The sequence below is a fragment of the Microtus ochrogaster genome, unplaced genomic scaffold (genome assembly GCF_000317375.1).
Source record: "Microtus ochrogaster isolate Prairie Vole_2 unplaced genomic scaffold, MicOch1.0 UNK27, whole genome shotgun sequence".
In the NCBI taxonomy this organism is placed as follows: domain Eukaryota; kingdom Metazoa; phylum Chordata; class Mammalia; order Rodentia; family Cricetidae; genus Microtus; species Microtus ochrogaster.
Window position 1 is genome coordinate 4,615,663 of NW_004949125.1, and position 22,395 is coordinate 4,638,057.

General features: G+C 48.9%; 1 protein-coding gene across 11 annotated transcripts in view; it reads left to right on the plus strand.

Annotated features, from left to right (window-relative positions):
• The window catches only part of Trrap (transformation/transcription domain associated protein), a 102,888-nt gene that overhangs the window by 72,555 nt on the left and 7,938 nt on the right, over positions 1 to 22,395 (plus strand). For 4 of the 11 annotated variants that reach the window (XM_026789732.1, XM_026789737.1, XM_026789736.1 and 1 more), the window contains 17 exons: positions 1,470 to 1,616; positions 2,408 to 2,527; positions 3,016 to 3,303; positions 3,439 to 3,576; positions 4,712 to 4,824; positions 5,824 to 5,959; positions 6,801 to 6,992; positions 9,932 to 10,160; positions 10,943 to 11,208; positions 11,567 to 11,667; positions 12,919 to 13,120; positions 13,886 to 14,050; positions 15,362 to 15,455; positions 16,495 to 16,694; positions 17,254 to 17,515; positions 19,479 to 19,704; positions 21,350 to 21,567. In XM_026789732.1, the coding sequence (XP_026645533.1) occupies positions 1,470 to 1,616; positions 2,408 to 2,527; positions 3,016 to 3,303; positions 3,439 to 3,576; positions 4,712 to 4,824; positions 5,824 to 5,959; positions 6,801 to 6,992; positions 9,932 to 10,160; positions 10,943 to 11,208; positions 11,567 to 11,667; positions 12,919 to 13,120; positions 13,886 to 14,050; positions 15,362 to 15,455; positions 16,495 to 16,694; positions 17,254 to 17,515; positions 19,479 to 19,704; positions 21,350 to 21,567 (3,097 nt within the window). The remainder of the gene's footprint in view (positions 1 to 1,469; positions 1,617 to 2,407; positions 2,528 to 3,015; positions 3,304 to 3,438; positions 3,577 to 4,711; positions 4,825 to 5,823; positions 5,960 to 6,800; positions 6,993 to 9,931; positions 10,161 to 10,942; positions 11,209 to 11,566; positions 11,668 to 12,918; positions 13,121 to 13,885; positions 14,051 to 15,361; positions 15,456 to 16,494; positions 16,695 to 17,253; positions 17,516 to 19,478; positions 19,705 to 21,349; positions 21,568 to 22,395) is intronic. The other 7 variants (XM_026789739.1, XM_026789738.1, XM_013354068.2 and 4 more) reach the window with 3 other exon arrangements.

The following is a 22,395-nucleotide window of genomic DNA, read 5'->3' on the forward strand; positions in this document are numbered from 1 at the left end:
CTTCTTATTTCGGGATCCCTGGATTCTGGTGATGTCATGTTGCCTTTCAGGTTGTTAGAGGAATTCTTGCATTGGCGCCTTCCCATCTCTTCCTTCAAATGGAGCCAGGAGAGGCCTGGTGTCTTGGTCCAGTCTTTGCTGTGACTGATTCTCTGGGTGTATCTCCTCAGTGTAGAAGCAGGAACCATTTCCGTCCAGATGGAACTCTTCAGCACCGAAACATGGACGCCTGGTAGTCCAATGACCTGCGGACAAAAGGGCGAACTTGGGGGGCAGGGTGGGGTCAAGTAGAACACAGGAGACCGTGCCGTGCAAGCTGAAGGTGCCCGCGATCCCTTTCAGGGGTCCTTGAGGCCTTCCTGGTATGCAGGCACTCACCGCTCTGGGTGGGTAGCCTTTGTGTAGGAGCAGGAAACTGTTCCTGAGCAAAGGACCTTGCAAACAACACAGGCTCGGGGGTGGGGTCGTGTGTAGGGAAGACAGCCCTGCAGAAGGAGCTGGGGAGGGAGGTTTGTGCTCTCTTCTGGGACAATTTGCCCCTGGATAGCACACACTCACCCATCCAGGTGGAACTCCTCAGCACCTAAACAGGGATGCCTGGTAGCCCAATGAGCCGGGGACAAAAGGAAGAACGTGGCAGGCAGGGCAGGGTCTAGTAGAGCACAGGAGACCCTGCAGCACAAGCTGAACGTGCCCGGGCTCCCTTGCGGAGAACCTTGAGGCCTGCCCAGTATGCAGGCACTCACTGCTCTGGGTGGGTAGTCTTAGTGTAGGAGCGGAAAACTGTTCTTGAGCAAAGGACCTAGCAGACAGCAGGGCAGACTTGGGGGTGGGGGGCTGGTTCATTTGTAAGAAAGACAACCCTGCAGCAGGAGCTGGGGGAAGGGGGTTTGTGCTCTCTTCCGGGATAATCTGCCCCTGGATAGGACACACCCGTCCAGATGGAACTCCTCAGCACCTAAACTGGGACGCCTGGTAGCCCAATGAGCCGGGGACAAAAGGAAGCTGAAAGTTCATTTTTTAACCATCTGAGAACCCAAATTTTGAAGTCTGAAATGCTATAAAACCCTAAAATTTGAGCATCATGTGGGTGTTTGTTTCACATTTGAAGCCTTTTACTTTTAGTGGCTCTCAGATTAGAGCTGCTCAGCCTATACTCTAGGAAAAGCTTCTAGAAAACTAAAGGGAGGTGTGGAGACCTGGCTCAGTGCTTAAAGTACCTGCTGCCCTCTCAGAGGAGATCAGGTCCCAGCAACAGTGGGTGGCTCACAGCAGTCTGGTTCTCCAGCTCTGGGGGACCTGATGCCCTCTTCTGGCCCCCATGGACATCTGTGCTCACGTGCACACTCCCTACAGACACTTGATGTACACAGAATTAAAATCTTTTTTAAAGTGGTCAGTGGTCGATAAGAGCTGTGTTTGGGTTCTTGTGAACTCCTTGACCTCCTGCATTTCCTTGTCTTGTTTAGGACGTAGAGATAGATATTGAGCTGGCTCCTGGCGACCAGACCAGCACACCCAAAACCAAAGAGCTTTCTGAGAAGGACATCGGGAACCAGCTGCACATGCTCACCAACAGACACGACAAGTTTCTCGATACTCTCCGCGAAGTGAAGGTCTGTGGGCAAGTTTGGGAGTGAATATCTTCTGCCTCCATCTTATTTCAGAGAAACAGGGTCTTTCCCCACTAGTATCAATTTGTCTCTCACCAGTTTCCCTTGAGTTTTTCTTCCTACCCCAATTAAAACTGTTCTAATTCTGGGAGAGTTTGGATTCGACATTTAATATAACCAAGGAAGCAGATAGAAGATTTTATGGGGAAAAAATAGGCATTGGTTTCTCTGCCACTTAGTGCCCTGTGGGAACGGTGAAATCATTTAGTGCCGCCCGTAATGAGCAGTGACTCTGGGTTCTTGCTCAAGCACCTCAAATCAGGAGACTCGGGAAAGTGTGAAGGTGGGCTGGATGTATGGGAAAGAGCTTCCCCATGTGCCCACTGTGGGTGGTCTCAGTTTCTTCAGATAGCTGTGGCTTCCACAGACGCTGCTTAATCATGGACATGGACATTACTGCATTTTGACTCTGTGACCAAGGTTTTGTGCACACAGTCACTTTTGAGAAGTAGAATCAGTGGTGCTGTTTATATCAGGACTAGTAGGAAGGAAAACCAATTAGTTGCCAGTAATTTCTATATTACATTTTCTTGGTAAGCAGCCTGGCCTTCCAGTGTCCACATGGATATAGGTGACGCACCATGTGCTGCCCTTCATCTGCCATTAATGCTAGAAAGGAGGGCTGTGGGCCTGTCCCCAATCTCAGGGGGCTGACTCGGCTGCAGCCTCGGTGTCCCTTTGACGGGGATGCAGAAGGCACATGACTCACCTGAGCCATCCTCTTCTGCCCACAGACGGGGGCGCTGCTCAGTGCCTTTGTCCAGCTGTGCCACATTTCTACAACGCTGGCCGAGAAGACCTGGGTCCAGCTCTTCCCGAGGCTGTGGAAAATCCTCTCCGACAGACAGCAGCACGTGAGTCATGTCTGAAAATCATTGCTGCAAGAATGTAGTTTTAAGCCAGGCAGTGGTGGAGCACGCCTTTAATCCCAGCACTTAGGAGGCAGAGGCAGGCAGATCTGTGTGAGTTCGAGACCAGCCTGGTCTACAAGAGCTAGTTCCAGGACAGGCTCCAAAACCACAGAGAAACCCTGTCTCAGAAAACCAAAAAAAGAATGTAGTTTTAGCTTTTGATAGATAATCCTAAATGAACACCATTCTGGGTTCCAGAGTATGATAAAACTACTGACTCTCACCCAAGGACCAGTTATCATAGTGCTACAAGTGATGAGGGAGAGGCCAGGGTGTGTGTGGGTGTGTGACAGAGGGAGGGGGACAGACTCTCTCAGTACATCCTCCTGACTTGACCTCTCCAGTCCTGGATTGCGGTGTACAACAGCACACCTGGTCCAGGCTTGTCGGTTTTTGAATGAAGACCTGAAACGGCTCACTCTTGATTCTAGGCACTGGCAGGAGAGATCAGCCCATTCCTGTGCAGTGGCAGTCACCAGGTACAGCGTGATTGTCAGCCAAGTGCATTAAACTGCTTTGTGGAAGCCATGTCCCAGTGTGTCCCCCCAATTCCCATGCGACCCTGCGTGCTGAAGTATCTGGGGAAGACTCACAACCTCTGGTTCCGTTCAACCTTGATGCTGGAGCACCAGGCCTTTGAGAAGGGGCTGAGTCTGCCAATCAAACCGAAGCAAACAGCCGAGTTTTACGAGCAGGAGAGCATAACGCCACCTCAGCAGGTGAGTCCTCATCCCGTCGGTGACTCTCAGTAAGTACCTCTCCCCGGAGGTTCACAGGTGTGCTCCCGGAGAGTTCCTTTGTTGACTAGAAGTCTGTGTTTGACCCAAGCACTCAGAACCAGTGATTGCCTTTAGGAGATACTGGATTCCCTTGCTGAGCTGTACTCCCTGTTACAAGAGGAAGACATGTGGGCCGGCCTGTGGCAGAAGCGCTGCAAGTTCTCGGAGACGGCAACCGCCATTGCTTATGAGCAGCACGGCTTCTTTGAGCAGGTGATGGCTTTGGGTGATGCCTGGTGGATTTCACTGATGGTCTTCTTTACTGTAACATGCTTAAGTTACAGTACGTTCACACTTGGGGAGATTATACTTTTCATTGAGTGTTGTTGTTGTTGTTTGTTGAAGTACTGAGAATGGAACCCACAACTTCAGTAAGCCTCCTTTACCCCAGCCATACTGCATTATCTGCTCATGAAGACCTTTCCAAGCCTCGGAAGCCTTGGTGCTTGCCTTACATAGTTTAAACTTTTAAATGGTATGTGCCTGTATGTTCACACATATGAGCACATGTGTCCGTGACACATGGACAGCCTTGTGTAGTCCGTTCTCTCCTTCCGCCTTTACCTGGGCTCTCGGGCTCAGACTTGGGTCTGTAAGCCTTTACCTGCTGAGCCATCTTTACCTCGGTCTTCTGGTGTCAGAAGCTAGCACAGGTGCTTGGAGGCTGCTGGAAATAGTGGATTGACGCACTCAGTCCTCGGCCTCATGCTTCCTATGATGCACAGCACTGACTTCAGAGTGAATCTCGGCCCCGTGTAGGATGCTGAGGCCCAGAACAGAACACATTTGTGTGCCCAGTGGCCTTCTCTGGCACCTTTGTGAGGGCTGTCCTTTCTGTCTCTTAGTAGGTGAGCTGTGGGCATCAGGTAGCCGTGATTTCTCAGTTCCTGTCCAGCTTGCCCAAGTTAAGAAGATGAGTGTTGTGGTGGGAATGGTGGGCCGCTTCCTGCCTCCCAGCTCCCTACCACCGGCTAGCTTTACCCAAAATAATTACATGGAAACTGTATTCTTTTAAACACTGCTTGGCCCATTAGTTTCAGTCTCTTATTGGCTAACTCTCACATCTTGATTAGCCCATTTCTATTCATCTGTGTAGCACCATGAGATGGTAGCTTACCAGGAAAGATCTTAACCTGCTTTCGTCTCAGAGAGGAGAGGCATGGCGTCTGTTTGAATCTGCTTTTTTCTCCCAGCATTCTGTTCTGTCTACTCCACCTACCTAATTTTTTGTCCTATCAGGGCCAAGGCAGTTTCTTTATTAACCAATGAAAGTAACAAATAGACCCTTCTCCATCCGACGAGGAAAACACTGTCTCCTCAGTAGTCTAATTGCACTGTTACTTTTTAGGCCCAAGAATCCTACGAAAAGGCAATGGACAAAGCCAAAAAGGAACATGAGCGGAGTAATGCCTCCCCTGCCATTTTCCCTGAGTACCAGCTGTGGGAGGACCACTGGATTAGGTGAGCGGAGCAGGCCTTGTATGTGTGGGACACATGCATGCCAGGGCGCACATATGGTGCTCAGAGGGCAGCTATGGCCTTCATCCTCTCCTTCCACGGTGTTCCTCTAAGTACCTCAGGCTTGGTAGCAAGCAGCTTTACCCACGGAGATATCTTGCCAGCCCAGCAAACAACAGATTTCTAACACAGTCCAGTCCAGAGATACAGAGATTCGATATGTGTGTGTCAAGGAATAATGGCAGAGAAACAATACAGTCTTTGTTTTTCGTTGTTAGGCCAGAAAACTGTAAGCACTATAAAGCACTGTAGTCACAGCGTACAGCTGTTTGTCTGGAACCTGAGCTAAGGTGTTTCCAGCAGCACTCACTGGCATCTCATGGCATGCGGTCATAGGCATCATGAAGGTGGGCTCAAGGCTGTAGTAGTTACATAGTTCAACATGCCGGATATTTCCAGAAGCATCTCAGGTTCATTACGTGTTTGATTTTAGGCTACTGTGTGCTTGTATGTCTAGAGCCAGTTAGTATCTAACTACCTGGCCACCCGGGATTCGGTTATGTGACTCCATATGCATCCCCTGGTATAGAAGTGTATGGATGGACTGGGCATGGTGGCACACACCCTTAATCCCAACACAGTAGAAGCAGAGGCAGGCAGAGCTCTGAGTTTGAGGCCAGTGTGAGCTGTATAGAAAGACCCTGTCAGGGGACAGTCTTAATGAATGAATTAAAGAAGCAAGGGAACATGTCTGTCAGTTCATCCTGAGTTTTCTCAAAAGGGTTGCTTGCTACAGAATCTGAGAAACTAATGTCATGTATAATTAAACGTACTAGTTAGGAACCCGTCAGGCAGGTCTCCTGAGGGCAAGTGGGAATATCGTCCCACAGCACTCTGGACTCCAGCCCTCTTCTCTGTGGTCATGCTGTCTTCAAACCCTTTGCCTTTCCAAGTCTGTCAGTGTGTTGTCCGGACTGAGCTGCTTTGACCCTGCTCTCCTAGGTGCTCCAAGGAGCTGAACCAGTGGGAAGCCTTGACTGAGTTCGGCCAGTCCAAAGGCCACATAAATCCCTACCTGGTCCTGGAATGTGCATGGAGGGTGTCCAACTGGACTGCCATGAAGGAGGCACTGGTGCAGGTAAGACCATTGTCATGTGTTAGCAAGGACCACGTTGCCTGTCTTTCTGTCACAGAGATCTTGCCTAGATCTGAGTAAGTTTGGTATTAATTGAGCATTGTGTGTGTGTGTGTGTGTGCGCGCATGCACATATGCACTACAGGTACACTGCAGTACCTGTAGAGACCAGAAGAGGGTGTTAGATCTCCTGGGGCTGGAGTTACGGGTGTACTGGCGGTTGTAAACTGTCTGTTGTGAATGTTCATACCAGACTCAGGTGCTCTGCAAGAGCAACAGGTACTCTAGATCTGCTAAGCTGTCTCCATCCTCTGTCGTTCAGTTTTACGTACAAATGAGGATTGGGTGTAGAGACCTTAACCTTTGAGAATCAAAATAACATTGTGAAGCAGTTTGGAATAATTAAGTTGAAAGTGTTGGTGTATTTTTGTCGGAAGAATCATCAGGACTAACACAGAAGATTGGAGCCGGAGCAGCCTAGGCTGATGTGTTTACTGTTATCTGAAAAGCCGCTGATAGGGACAGGCTCTTGTTCTGAAGTGTGTTGGGCATGGTGGTGTGGTGTACAGTGGGAGTGAGGTGTTTATTGGTCTGTGCATATGACACCATGACAGGAGTGTAGTCTCTGTCTTCTCCCTGGGAGCGTTTGTGGTGCACTCTGCAACCCAGGAGATTGGCTGCTCACCCAAGTTGAGGAGAGGATCTCAGAAGAGCAGTGTAAATGCCTGGCTTCTCTATTGAAAGTCAGTTTTTACTTTAGGGCCAGACTTCTGTGTGTTGCTTTGTGTAACTGGCCAGAGTTGGAGAGCATCATCACCACCTTGGTTGTCACCCCTCACTCCAGGTGGAGGTCAGCTGTCCGAAGGAGATGGCGTGGAAGGTGAACATGTACCGAGGATACCTGGCCATCTGCCACCCCGAGGAGCAGCAGCTCAGTTTTATAGAGCGCCTGGTGGAAATGGCCAGCAGCCTGGCCATCCGTGAGTGGCGGCGGCTGCCCCATGTGGTGTCCCACGTGCACACACCTCTTCTGCAGGTGGGTATTGCCCCCTCCTGGAGTTCCTTAGCGCTGCAGGGAAGCTGAGGTCCATAGATGAGCCAAGCAATAAAGAAAACTTTTTCTCCTGGTTTCATCCTTTCCCCCTGGGAATTCATCCTCAGGAAACGAAGGCCAGAGTCAGAACATCAGGGGAACACAGTGTGGCTTTTCATTTTGGAGCTGAGGATCTGAGACATTCTTACAAGGGATTGTGATTTTACCATCTGGGCGATGTTTTGGGCACATTAACAGTGTGAAGCTACTGTTCTGACAGGTACCATCCAGCCTTGAAAGGCTGAAATGACTTGTGCCCCGATATCTTCCTTAGGCTTCAGTAATAATGTTTCTGGCGATTTGTGAAAGAGTACTTTTTTAAAAAGATGTATTTATTTATGTATATGAGTGCTCTGTTTACATACATGCCTGCATGACAAAAGAGGACACCAGATCTCATTATAGATGGTTGTGAGCCACCATGTGGTTGCTGGGAATTGAACTCAGGGACATTGGAGGAGCAGCCAGTGCTCTGAACCATCTCTCCTGCCCATGAAAGAGTACTTTTGAGACTAAACCAGTATGTTAGATTTGTCATGGTATGGATATTGATCTGTTTTGTGTTGTAATTAGCACAGTATGGGCTATATATGAACCATCCCAGACAGTCCATTTGGGGTCAGTTTCTAGAGGTAAAAGATCAGAGGCCCACGTTTTGTGACAGGCTTCTTTCTGGGAAGAACAGTGGGGACATCAGAACGTGTTACAGAGATGCTAGTATTTCATCTGGGGTCTCTTAATCCAATCCTGGGCATCTCTTAAAACACCATAGTTGGTTTAAGAGGTTAAATCCCAGTGAGTTCTAGGGGCAGGAACTCGGGGCAGAGCACTCCAGCTTCTCTAAACATAGCAGCTTCCTGTCTGAGATTGTCTCTTCAGGAGCCACAGTTTTAGTGAACAGTGCCTTGTTGCCGTTCCGGTCTTCTCTATGTGCTCTTACCTCTGCTTACCTCTGTTTCAGAAAGAATGCCCTAAAATGACAGTTACTCTGCACATGAGTGACTGTACAGGTCTAGGTTACTGAATATTATGAAGCTTTTAGTTACCAGCAGTCCCTTACTCTAGAGTGTGGGAGAGAGTCGCTGCTGCTGTGACTGTTGGATTTCCAGAGTTTTCTTGGGGTAGGGGGTGGTGGCAATAAACCTTAAACCAAGGGCCTTCATGCTAGGAAAGCAACCCCCTCGTGACTGCTGAAAGTTGTCTTTGCATAAAAACAGTTAATGGCTGCATTTCTGAGTTTTCGATAAAAGTACCAACCATGAGTAACAGTTACTTGTGAAAACATGAAATTATTTTGTGCAATTATTTATTTAAAGCATGAAGTATAGGATGCAGCTTGTCTCATGATCCTGATATACGAGTGTCTTGGAAAGTGAATGAAAAGCAGTCTCATTTCTCACTACTTTGCTAATGGTTTGTAATGGCAGTGTTTGCCAGTCGTCAGTGGGTCCTACTACTGCATTTAAAGATGATTATTAGGGCTGGAGAGATGGTTAAGAGCACTGAGGGCTATTTCAGAAGACCCAGGTTCAGGTTCCCAGTGCTTTACAACCATCTGTACTATCAGTTCTAAGGGATCCAACCCAAGTGATAGCTGCCTTCACACCACTAAGAAGTCTTTTTGTTGTTGTATTTGTTTTTCAAGACAGGGGTTTGTAGACAGAAGTTTCTGTCTTGCCTGGTCCTGCAGCTGTTCAGTCCCAAAGAAACACACAGAGACATATATTAAATTATAAACTGTTTGTTTGGCCTATTAGCTCAGGCTTATTACTAACTAGCTCTTAGATCTTAACCCATAATTCTTACGTAGATTTAGCCATGTGACTTGATACTTTTTCTCAGTAAAACATTCTGATCTTGCTTCCTCTACATCTGGCTGGCAACTGTGTCTCTGCCTTTCCTCTTCCTAGAATTCTCCTAGTCTGGTCACCCTGCCCATACTTTCTGCCTGGCTACTGGCCAGTCCGCATTTTATTAAACCAATATGAGTGACAAATCTACAGTGTACAAGAGCATTATCCCACAGCAAGGTTTCTCTGTATAGCCTGACTGTCCTGGAATTCCTTCTATAGATCAGGCTGGCCATGAACCTTAGAGATCTGAGTGCTGGGATAAAAGGCATGTGCCACCTGCTGGATGGTTTTGTTTTCTGAGACAGGGTTTCACTAGGTAGCCTTGGCTGGCCTAGAACTCAGGCTAGTCTCAAACTCATACATAGAGATCCATTTGTTCCTTCCTTCTGAATGCTCATCACCACATCCAATGTTTTTGTTTGTGTGTGTGTGTGGTGTGTCAAAGTCAGAGGACATCTTGGGACATTTGGTTCTCTTCTTCCTCTACGTCTCAGATCAGTTCAGGTCCTCAGTCTGGAAGTTAGCACCTTTACCACCGAGCCATCTCTGCATACAAGCCTCCTAACTAAGAAGTTTTAGAGAAAACCCTGGCAACACCCATAAGAATACTTCCAGGGAGCCCTTCAGTGATTTGTGCTGTTTTGTTGGTTTTTTTCTTGTTGTTATTGTTTTGGTTTTTTTGAGTCAGGTTTTTTCCGTGTACCCCTGACTGTACTAGAACTTGTTCTGAAGACCAGGCTGGCCTCAAACTCAGAGATCCAGCTGTCTTTGCCTCTGAGCGTTGGGATTAAAGGTGTGCACTATCGTGGTCAGCTTGGGCTGTTTGGTTTTGTATTTGTGTATGCATTCTTGCCCAGGTGCAGAGGTTAGAGGACAACTTTTCAGAATCCGTTTTCTCCTTCCATCACATGGGTTCTGGGGACCAAACTCCATCCGACTGAAGTGACTCAGGTGGTCAGGCTTGGCAGCAAGCACCCTTACCTGCTGAGCTCCCAACCCAGCTGTGGAATTTCTCCATGCTCCCCTCAGGCTGCCCAGCAGATCATTGAGCTTCAGGAAGCTGCACAGATAAATGCAGGCCTGCAGCCCACCAACCTGGGCAGGAACAACAGCCTCCATGACATGAAGACGGTGGTGAAGACCTGGAGGAACCGGCTGCCTATCGTGTCTGACGACTTGTCCCACTGGAGCAGCGTCTTCATGTGGCGGCAGCACCATTACCAGGGTAAACCGACCTGGTCCGGCATGCATTCATCATGTAATTTTCCAGACGCCCCGCTGTGCTGGTTTCATGTCTTTGTTTTGTTTTTTTTTGTTTTTGTTTTTGTTTTTTTTTTCCCCAGATTTTGTGTTCTGGGGTAGATGTAAGAGGTAGCGGTGGTGATAGTGAGGGAGTGGGGAAGCTGGGAAGCAGTGGGAGGATTTCGTGTCCTGCATTCTTACCCACTTAGCAGGGAAGTCCTGCTGGACCTCGGGTGCGGGTCATGGCGAGTGAGTGGTGGCACACTCTGTCTCAAAGCCCCTGCCTAGAAGCACCTGTTCTCAGCTGGCTTTGTGTCCATTCCTGTTTTTCCTGCCCTAAACCCACCAGGCATCGTTAAATATTGAGAACCCACCTTGTGACGCCATGACCTTCTCAGGGAAGATAGACAAACTTACTCTAGATTTCCCTTTTTCCCCCTTTGAGACAGGATCTCATCTACCCCAAGCTGGCCTCATTTAGCTTGAGGGCTGAAGATAACCTTGAACTTCTGATCTTTCTTCCTCAGCCTCCTGGGGCTGGGGCTACAGGCCTGCTTCATCATGCCCCATTTTTTGTGGTAGGGAATAAACCCAGGGCTTTATGGATGTTAGGCAAGTATTCTGCCAACTGAGCCCCATCCTGGCTCTAATCTGTGTCACAGGATTCCCGGGAAAGTAATAAGGGTGTATCCTGTTTTCATGAGCCATGTTATGTGTCTTCATTTTTCTTTAAGCCTGATTGTTACACGCTTAGAGAAGCATGTGACACACCTGACAGCTAATTCCTTTGTTCTTTAGCTATTGTAACTGCGTATGAAAATAGCTCTCACCACGACCCAAGCTCCAATAATGCCATGCTTGGAGTCCATGCTTCAGCCTCAGCCATCATCCAGTACGGGAAAATTGCCCGGAAGCAAGGTCTAGTTAATGTGGCACTGGATATACTGAGCCGTATTCATACCATCCCTACTGTTCCCATCGTGGATTGCTTCCAGAAGATTCGACAGCAAGTGAAATGCTACCTCCAGCTGGCCGGCGTGATGGGCAAGAACGAGTGCATGCAGGTAGGGTCCTGGAGAGGTCCTTGTCGGGGCTCCTAGGCCAGGCAGAGAGGAAGGAAGATGAGAATGTTCCCATCACAGCTTGACAGTGGGAGCTGTCCAAAAGAAGAAATGAAAGAATTCAATGTTAAAACTGCATCTCTGGTCTGTTCTGCCATGCGCTTAGTGATGGGTTTGAGGAAGAAAAAACGCTAGAAAGGAGGAGTTAAGGTCAGTCCTGGCCCTCCTGTGCCCCGAGAACCAAGTGAAAGAGACAGCAAGTCTGGCTGGACATGGTGCTTCAGAAAGATGGGCTTTGTAAGTACTTGATGAATTGTCTAGAAATTCCAAGAGACTTTTCCCTCTCTCCATTCCCGAACAGGGCCTTGAAGTTATTGAGTCCACAAACCTGAAATACTTCACGAAGGAGATGACAGCTGAGTTCTACGCTCTGAAGGGAATGTTCCTGGCTCAGATAAACAAGTATGCAGACTGTGTGGACCGGGTGGCAGGGTCTCAAGCTCTTCCTTAGGAACGTGAAGCCAGTGTGAGGACTGGAGCTGAATGGCATGGTTTTCATGGTATTAGTGTGATGCTCTGTGCATGGCGCCCTCTGCCGAGAAGAGCTCACAGCAGAGCCGTGTAGCCCCACATGGCGTCTTAGAGAAAAGTGACATGAGCACAGACCCGGTGGTGGCAAGGGCTCCTCACCTGGTTCCTTAGGCTCTGTTGGGAGTACAGTTGTTTCTTTTGATGTGGTGTGGGCTTCTGTTGTTTGAGCTGGTCTTGCTGTGCTCTACCCAGTTAGGATCCAAGCTCCTCAGCTCAGTCATCCTGCTGAGCCTCCTAATTCCCTGCCCAACTTAGGAGAGTGGTTTTTACTGTAGAGCCACTGCTAGCTCCGACTGTGGACCAGATCCATCTGGGATCCAGTTTGGAGCAGAAAGTTGTATAGAACCCCACCATGTCTTGCTAGGCAACTCCTACTTGGTCATTGCCTTTCCTGTGCTTTTGGAATTGGCTTCTAGTTTGGTTTGGAAAATGAGCCTTTAGGCCTTTGTTTTCCTGGTTTGTCCTACACATCAGTAGCGTGGTAGGAATATGGTATCTTTTATCATATCACTGTTGTGGAGTAATTTGACGAGTGGCAGTTTTACAGAAAACATTAAAACTAAATTAAGTTACCCTAGGCCCCAGAGGTTCCCTAAGCAAAGCAGTGCTTGTTCCAGAGTGTCTAGCAGCACTAGTCACTACAGCCAGTGTAGAATAGCATCAGTGTTAAGTGAACAGCCTTCTCTGCACATCCAGTGGTTCTGTATGGGTGCCTCAGAAGCACTGTGCTGCACTAGGTGACATCTGACTGGAAGGCTCGTAGGATGAATTGTGTCAAGTATATCATTCCACCAAGATGAAGAGCAGATTGGTGGCCGGGGGCTTGGCGTTGCCGGGAATCAGTGTGGCTGCTTTAAGGAAGGCCACAGCAGCTCCATGAATGTGTTAAATGTGACTCAGTGTTCAATTTGGTTGCTTGATTGTAGGTTTATAAAATAGTGTCTGACAGTGTTCCTTAGGCTGGTCCGTAGCTCACTGTGTGTTCTGGGCTAGCTTTGACCTTGGTCCTCCTGCCTGCCCCAGCTGCCCGAGTGCTGGGTGACAGGTATTAGCCGTTCTCAGTTGAAATCCTGTGTCTGAAGCGGTGTTGTCATACGTGGCGTGTTTTGGGGTTCCACACAGATCAGAGGAAGCCAACAAAGCATTCTCAGCAGCCGTGCAGATGCACGATGTGCTGGTGAAGGCGTGGGCCATGTGGGGTGACTACCTGGAGAGCATCTTCGTGAAGGAGCGGCAGCTGCACCTGGGCGTGTCTGCCATCACCTGCTACCTTCATGCTTGCCGGCACCAGAACGAGAGCAAATCTAGGAAGTACTTGGCCAAGGTGAGGCTGGAGATTGATCTTTGCTGCAAACAGCTTTGGGCTTGGGTCAAGGTCCAGCTCCAAATCTGAGTGAGGTCTGCTTCCCTGCCCTCGCTTCCATCTCCCTACAGTGGGACGTTGCACAGTTGAAGCTAAGGAAGTGAAGGCCTGAACATCCTGGGGTCTTGGCTTTTCCTTTATGTCTAGTGCTCTCTGGGGTCACACTCTGGACAGGACCTTCTAGTCCAGAAGAACAGAAATCCACCCTGGCACGCTCTCCATCCAGTACCTCAGCACAGTTAGAATTAATGTTTGCAGTAGACATAGGAATAAGCTCTGCTGGGGGTTTCGAATCCAGGTTGAACATGAGCTTTGGAGTGCACATGAGCACACACGGTAGCTAAGCCAGGTGCTGTGGCAGCATCACCCTCGTGCACGCTGCAGTTACAAGCTCTGAAGGACCAGGCACTAGCATGTGGTTTGCCTGCTGTGGATTGCTGATGATCAGATTCTCATAAAAATCTGTTTGGACTGGGTGAGGGTCCACCTGTGAACAAGCTGGTTATCTCTGTCACCTCCAGCAGTTACTGCTGGTCTCCAGGTTGGATCGTTTAGCAGTAAAACTGGATTCAAGTTACAGATTCTTCAGCTGTAAAGGTTACAGTTTAAGCTTTGTATTCATTGCCGCTCGTGGCCAGTAGCACCACTTCATTTAAGGTCGGGGAAAAGCCACTTGATTGAGGCTCTCAGAATTCTCATGTAACTAAAGCATGCCCTCTGCCTTAGGTGTTGTGGCTTCTGAGTTTTGATGATGACAAGAATACACTGGCGGATGCTGTGGACAAATACTGCATTGGTGTGCCCCCCATCCAGTGGCTGGCATGGATTCCACAGCTCCTCACCTGCCTGGTGGGCTCCGAGGGCAAGCTGCTCCTCAACCTCATCAGCCAGGTAGAGTTAAGCAAGCCTGGACCCCATGGAGTATATGGATTTAGGAGTCTGGGGGATGAAGACCTTACATTTGTTCATTTGTTTGTTTTTTGAGACAGGATTTTTCTCTGTAGCCCTGGCTGTTCTGGAACTCATTCTGTAGACCAGGCTGGCCTCAAACTCAAGAGATCCGCCTGCCTCTGCCTCCCAGGTGCTGGGACTAAAGACGTGTGCCACTACACCACCAGCATTTATTTTTTAATGTCTGAGTGCTCTGCCTTCACGTACACCTGAAGGCCAGAAGAGGGCATCAGACCCCATTATAGGTGCTGTGAGCAACCTTATGGTTGCTTTGGAATTGAACTCAGGACCTATGGAAGAGCAGCCAGTGCTCTTAATCGCTGAGCCATCCCTCCAGCCCTAGGGAAGATTCTTAAGTAGTAGTGGTGCGGTGGGATGCTCAAGGCCTCTGTTACTTCTTAAAATCCCAGCTCCTGAGCAAGCAACCACCCGCTGTGCCCCACAGAACAGGCAGCACCTATCTAGTTGGTTCCATTTACAAGGAGATTGTCCTGTAAGAACAATCTAGAAGAGATACTTGCTTGAGAGCACATGGCAGTGATGCTCCTGAACCCTGACGTTTTGCCTAGAGCCTAGCTACCGGGTTACTGCCTCAGTCTGTCCTGTATTGTCACTAATGCAGTGACTGTATACACAAACCAGGTGCCACGTGGCCTTGGCAGTTAGATGTGCCCGTCTTCTTCTGTGGCACATCTGGAAGGGTCTGAGTGACCGTGTAATCTCCTTGGTCACAAGCTAGCATGGTAGAACTGATGGCTGCCCCCATGAGTGCATGTTTCTTTGGCTCCTCCCGGCAGTTACACAGACTAGGGTTACACAGACCAGATGTTGCACTTAGAGGGCTTGTCCTTTATTTAGAGTCACTGTATGGATTGAAATGGCTTGAGCCCAATATCAAGACCAACAGATACATAGGAATCTGTGATTGGCTGAGATCCAGGTCTGGGGTCAGTGTTTCTTGCTTTCCTTAGATTTACTGAAGAAAATAGAGTGAGGTTTCTGCTATTAATGGTCACCAGGTAGAATTTATGAGACACGGTCTGTTGGGGCTTTAAACAACAGAGACAGAGATTTCATTTGGTGGCTAACAGCTACATATATTACATCAGTCTCTTGGTATTGGCCTCTTTGACCTAAATGCACAACCAAAGCCCATGCAGTGCTTGCTCATGCTTAACTCTCCCTATACATTGTCCAACACCCAGAACATGTATTGGGGAACAATGCTGTTGACTCCTTGCTGGCTCCCAGCAGGTTGGACGAGTGTATCCGCAAGCAGTCTACTTTCCCATCCGTACTCTGTACCTGACCCTGAAGATCGAGCAGAGAGAGCGCTATAAGAGTGGTATGTCTTGGCTGGGAAAACTGGTAGGGTCTCAGGGGGTCAGTCTGGGGTACCCCAGAGCACTACTGCTGCAGGCTCACACCTGCCCACAGCTCCCCTCTTCTGTGTGGCCAGTCTTCTCTTTGGTCAGGGCCAGAGGACTAAGCCTAATGGCTGAGTAGTTTGTGGTTCTCCCCTGCCACAGTGGGAAAAGCATCCATGGGGGTGACTTACCGAAGGTGGAATAAATTGGTGAAGCCCCAGCTGTAGGAAATTAGAGAGCTCTTCTGGGCACAAAGATGGCAGTATGTAGATGTGCTGTGGACCAGTTGTTCTCAGAACAGAGACTATGACTTTAGATCTACACTGAAGAGCCTTACTGGGAAGAGGGCTGACTTGGTGGTTTGGGGTACTTGGTAAGCTTCGGTGTATCATAAACCAGCTGGCCTCCTCATGTTGTACCAGAGGAAATAAGACCAAGTAGGCACAGACGCACAGTGCACGCAACTCTCTGGCTTGGTCATTTAAAGATGAAGGTTATTTTCTTAGTTCCTGACTAAATACATTGAGCTCAAGCCAGAAATTGGTCATGCAGTGTTCTGTAGCATGTTTCTCAGAAAGAGACCATTTTGCAAGTGGGTGAATGAAGTGTGTAGACCAGTTTTGTTTTGTTTTAGCTGCTTTTCGGTTCTTTGAACTTCAGTAGCAAGGAATGTGTTGGGAAGTCATTTTCCAAGTATTTTCTATCAGACAGCTGATGATGAAAGGGGTTCAGGGAGCCATGGCCTTTGTCCACTTGGACTCTGCTTCACTGGCACATACACTGGCTTTTCCCTGAACTACCTGTAGTCAGGGTAGAGCTGACCGTGCTCTCTGCTGGCCCAACCAAGTGGGGCAGCTGCTCCTAGAACCAGGGCATCTCTGCCCTGTCCCTGGGGTGAAAGGTCTTGTCCCACAATGGCACAAACCCGCCTTCCTGTGGTCAGTGGGTCTTGGAGCACTCTAAACTCGTCATAAGTGGGTCTTGCGCTGACATTGGCGTTGTGTGTGTTGCTCTCAGATTCTGGACAACAGCAGCCCAGTTCAGTGGGTAACCAGTCCCATTCTGCATCAGATCCAGGGCCCATAAGAGCAACAGCACCCATGTGGCGCTGCAGCCGCATCATGCACATGCAGCGGGAGCTTCACCCCACCCTCCTGTCTTCCCTGGAAGGCATCGTTGACCAGATGGTCTGGTTCAGAGAGAACTGGCACGAGGAGGTAGGTGGACCCGACGCTGCATCTCTGCCTCCCCAGAGAGGAAATGGACGGAAGCGCCTACAGACATGCTGTCCTCAGACTGGGTGTCTGCTCATCCTGCTGTTGACAGTCGAATGTGAACCATGCAGCTTCAAGTCATTGAATAATGGGGAGGGGATGAAGGCGGAAGTTTTTGTAACTCAGTAGGTAGAGCGCTTGCCTGGAATACACAAAGCCCAGCACCATGTAAGCAAACCATGGTGACCCATTCCTCCAGTCCTGGAACTCAGGAGGTAGGGGCAGGAATCTCAGGAGTTCCAAACCAACCTGGACTACATGTGATGATGAGAGGGAAGGGAAGGTAGGCAGTCACTCCTCGCTGCAGAACCCTCCACAGCCTCAGGCACTTCTGACTGTGAGGAAAGGACTGTGCTGTCTTCTTGACGGGAGTCGCTTCAGCTGGTGGCACAATCCACGTGTTTCCCTACTGGGCTCAGGGCCAGCTTGTTGGGTGAAACTTCGTAGGTAACACTGGCTGCCTCGCTGCCCTCTGGCTGATGGTCTTCGTTTCTTCTGTCAGGTGCTCAGGCAGCTCCAGCAGGGCCTGGCAAAATGTTACTCTGTCGCCTTTGAAAAGAGCGGCGCTGTATCGGACGCCAAAATTACCCCTCACACGCTTAACTTTGTCAAGAAGCTGGTGAGCACTTTCGGAGTGGGCCTGGAGAACGTGTCCAATGTCTCAACCATGTTCTCCAGTGCGGCCTCTGAGTCTCTGGCCCGCCGGGCACAAGCCACAGCCCAGGACCCCGTCTTCCAGAAGCTGAAGGGCCAGTTCACCACAGGTGAGCCTTGCACTGGGCACGTGCTGCTTAGACTTTGTGTGATCCCAGCACTCAGGAGGCAGGATGACAGGGAGACTGTTTTATTACTTGTGGTTCATGTGAAGGCATTTTCTTTCCTAGACTTATAGGTGTTCAAATCCTCCCCTGGTCTCTTCCCACCTCATCTGAGGGAATCTCACCACTCCCTAGCTCGCATATGTGTTTACATGACACAGAGCTCAACATGCTGTTTAGAGCAACTTATCCCAAAGAGGTCACTAACCATCAGAGAGGACATGGAGACAAGATGCAGGTGCCTCAGTTTCTCAAATGAAACATTTTTACTTACTGTTCTTGTAACTGTCTAAAACATCATTTTTCACTGATACATACTGAAACTATAGGGGACATGGAGTGTATTTCTTTCCCTCAAGCTGGCTAAATACTCAACTGCTAAGCCACACCTCCAGGCCCAAAACTTCAGTGATTTCCTTATTATCCTTTGAAAAAAAAAAAAAAAAAGAACGCAACTAAAGCCAGGTAGTGGTGATGTAACCTTTAATCCCAGACAGAAGCAGCTCAAGGCCAGCCTGGTCTCCAAGAGCTGGTTCCAGGACAGGCTCCAAAGCTACAGGGAAACCCTGTCTCAAAAAGAATGCAGCTAAAATGGTGTGTTGTGTGTGTACCTATAGTAGATACCTATTGATTATGCAAGATGCTTTACAGTTCCAGCCACAGCCTACTGTCCCTCTACCTGGCTTGCAGAGTGTGGCCCTGTCATCTCACGGGTCAGTCTGGGAAGGCTTGGGCTCCTATTGGTGGAAACACTTGGGCCTTATAAGTTGGTGAACTTGTAAGTGTTAGAGGGTAACACAGTCTGCCTCATGCTGAGTCTTCCACATGGTGGACCTTTGCTGAGGAACATCCAGGCATGTGCATGCCTGTAACCCTGCACTCTGTACCTGTATTCACACATAAAGACATTATATACCCACAGAGATGATGAAAGAATTATTGGGCTTTGCCCTCCTTTTCACCAGGGAACTCGCTACTGTTAGCTCTGATTCTGGCCTCTGAAGTCAGCAGTGCCGTCACCCTGTTAGAGGGAAGCACACGAGATGAACGTTTTACCATCACACTTTACTGACATACCAAGGACCGCCTGCTTTTAACTGGAGGCCGGTGTTCACTGTCTTAATCTGATGCATCAGATCCTTCCATTCAGTGTAGTTTGAAACAGATTCAGGTAAGAGTTGAAGCACTCGGTTTTCAGTGTGAAAGCTACAAAACCAAAAAGTTAAAAGTTAAAATCACAAGGTTTCCTCAGATGCAGCCAAAGGTAAATGAGAACAGTCTGACCTTCTCCAGATTCTGTGTGTATGTAATGAGCTTGTCTCCACCAGTAGCCCAAAAGAGAAGGGAGGGCACTCTGGTTTTTCATGTAGTAAGGTGTGCATGAATATTTATTCCCTGCTAATATTCAAGCCAGAAACTATCCAGGCCTGCTCCAGGAGGTAGAGCATAGAATAGCTGTGTCGTTCATCCCGACTCAGCCATGGAAGGGAGTTACTGGTAGACACCTCAGCTGGGGTGAGTCTCAGAGAACCCATGCTTGTGGCTCCGTCTTCCACTGAGCTGCAGCACCAGCCCCTGTGAGGACTTGGACTTCAGTGACAGAACAGAAAGTGCAGCTTGGTGCTGGAGTGTGGGCTGATCTTAGTCGTCATGGAAACACCAGATAGATGTGGAGGGAAGGGAGGAAGGAAATACATCAACTAACCTGAAACAGATTGCTCCTATGAAGCTCACACAGGGCTGTAGGTGGGACAGCCAAAGGCCTGCACCTGGCCTCCCTGCACCCTCGCAGCAGCCCTGTTCTGGGTGGATCACAGGACTCCTGCTTGCTGTGCAGGCGTTCACCAGCCCCGCTATATTGAACCCAGCCCTTGAAGCTGGTTTTCATCCTGTTTATTTTATTCTGCAGATTTTGACTTTAGTGTCCCAGGATCCATGAAGCTTCATAATCTCATTTCAAAATTGAAAAAGTGGATCAAAATCCTTGAAGCTAAAACCAAGCAGCTTCCCAAATTCTTCCTCATAGAAGAAAAGTGTCGGTTCTTGAGCAATTTCTCAGCTCAGACAGCCGAAGTGGAGATTCCTGGGGAGTTTTTGATGCCTAAGCCAACGCATTACTACATCAAGATCGCTCGGTGAGCTCAGGGCCTGGTGTGTAGACGGGCTTTGGGGTCCTACCATGCTGGTTCCTTGGTGTGGGGTGTACAGTTCTGTTGTTGGTGTCTTCCAGGACCTGAGCTGACTGCAGGGTTAGTGCCCTCAGAGAAGGCCAGGTTTATCTCCAAAGACCTTTTCTAAGTCACCATCGAACTTGGCAAACTGAACTGTGCCAGGTGTTTACTCCTTTTGGTTTTTTTTTTTAATTTTAATTTACTGGTGCTTAGACAATTGAGGTCTTGACATATCTTATCAACTGTATGTTGTTGGTTTTTTGTTTTTTGTTTTTTTTTTTTGGTTTTTCGAGACAGGGTTTCTCTGTGGCTTTGGAGCCTGTCCTGGAACTAGCTCTGTAGACCAGGCTGGTCTCGAACTCACAGAGATCCGCCTGTCTCTGCCTCCCGAGTGCTGGGATTAAAGGCGTGCGCCACCATCACCCGGCAACTGTATGTTGTTTTACGAGTGGTATTTTTTGTGTCCATTTGTGTTTTGCTTGCATGAATGTATGGCGGGGAGGTCCCCTGGAATTGAAGTTACAGACTATTGTGAGCCACCAAATGGGTGCTGGGAAGTGAACCTCAGTCTTCTGAAAGAGCAGCCAGTGCTGTTACCCACAGAACCATCTCTCTAGTCCCCTCAACTGTATATTGTAAAGACAAGCCTCCCTGACTACCCTCCCACTTTCCCTATACAGTAATCCAGTATGATACCATAGTTACCAAATAGAAAATAAGATTGTTATTCTGTTTGTTTATTAACTCTTAACATGCAATATAAAAACATATCTGTGCCCAGGTGTTGTGGTGCACATTTCTAAGTTCTAGTCAGGGTGCTAAGGCAGGAAGATGGTTCTGAGTTAGAGCCACTCTGGGTTCCACGGCAAGTACTAGGCCAGGCAGGTCAGGTAAGACCCTATTCAGAACAACAGAAAAGGGGCCAATGAATGGCTCAGTGAGTAAAGAGGCCTACCCCCACGCCTCATGATCCAGCTTCAATACCTAGAACCCACTAGGTGGCCAGTGGAAGAAGAGAACCCACTCTGACCCCCACACCTCATGATCCAGCTAGAACCCACTAGGTGGCCAGTAGAAGGAGAGAAGCCACTCTGACCGCCACAAGTACATCATGTATGCAAAATGAAACTAAAAATGTAATTAGAAGCTGACGGTGGTGGCGCACACCTTTAATTCCAGCACTCGGGAGGCAGAGGCAGGAGGTTCTCTGTGAGTAGGAGACCAGCCTGGTCTACAAAGCAAGTTGCAGGGCAGCCAGAGCTGGATAGAGGAGCTCTGTCTCAACAAAACAAAAAAGCCAAAATAAGCAAATAAAAGTAAAAGCATGTTTGGCAGTTGTAGAACTGACTGGAGTGTGCTGAATTCCACTTGAGGATGAGCAGCACTTTGGAGAGGCTGCCTCCAGTAACTGGCGTGCAACTTGTTTCTTATTTCTGAATTGGCTCTGTCCTTGCACACACCCACACCTGTTCCCCTTTCCTCTGAGTCCCCCTCCTCCCTGTCTTCACTCCGTCAGTCCTCCATACCAGCCGCCCTGTTTGTCTGTGACCGTCCGTAACACTGTTTCCCCAAGGAAGGGTCTGTTCATGCTCTCCCTCTGCTCCTGCAGCTTCATGCCCCGAGTGGAGATTGTCCAGAAGCACAACACAGCAGCCCGCAGGCTCTACATCCGGGGACACAACGGCAAGATCTACCCGTACCTGGTCATGAATGATGCCTGCCTCACCGAGTCACGGCGGGAGGAGCGTGTGCTGCAGCTGCTCCGCCTGCTGAACCCTTGCCTGGAGAAGAGAAAGGAGACCACTAAGAGGCACTTGTTCTTCACAGGTATGAGAGCCACATCTGTGTGCCGGGGAAGCTGCAAGGAGCAGCCGCAGGCATGCCCTGCCTCAACTGATCTCTCACTGTGGGTCAGAGCTCACACTGGGGCTCGCCCTCCTGTGTCCAGCTCGGCACAGTCTTGTTTGGGAGCTGTAGTTCTGTGTGGGGTTGCTTTTTCTTGGGGCTACACCAAGAGCAGCAGGCCATGTTACCAGGTTGTTCCCAATACATTCTCTACCCTAGGTTTCCTGGTGTGTAGTCTCTGAAATTGGGAACCCTCCTGCAAGGGCCTAAGCTCTAATCCTTTATGGACAAAGGTGTAACCAGCTCTACTCCCTACCCCTTCTGGTGTTTTTTTATATTATTTTATTTGTTTATTTTCTTGAGGCAGTCTCTCTGACCTGGAACTCAGCGATCTGCCTGCCTCTGCCTCCCACACATGCTGTTAAAGATATGTGCCTCCCCGACCAGCTTAGCCTAGCTCATTTTGATCAGAGACACTTGACCTTTAACTTTTAATATCCTAAAATCTGTGGATTCGGGGCCATGCGTGAGACCGCATGCTGCTCTCACTCCAGTTTCTGAGGCTGCAGCTCTGCCTTCTGTCGGCTGTGAGCAGCTGCACTCCGTGCACATAGCCACACAGACACAGTGTACATATCCTGTAACAAATACAGATAAGGAGTTAGAGGATGGCTCACACTCAGCTGCCTGTTCCTGCAGAGGTCTGGGTTTGTTTCCCAGCATCCACATGACAGCCCACAGCCATCTGTAACTCTTCTCTGGTCACTCAGGTCACCAGGTGTTCTCACGGTGTACATACATGCATACATA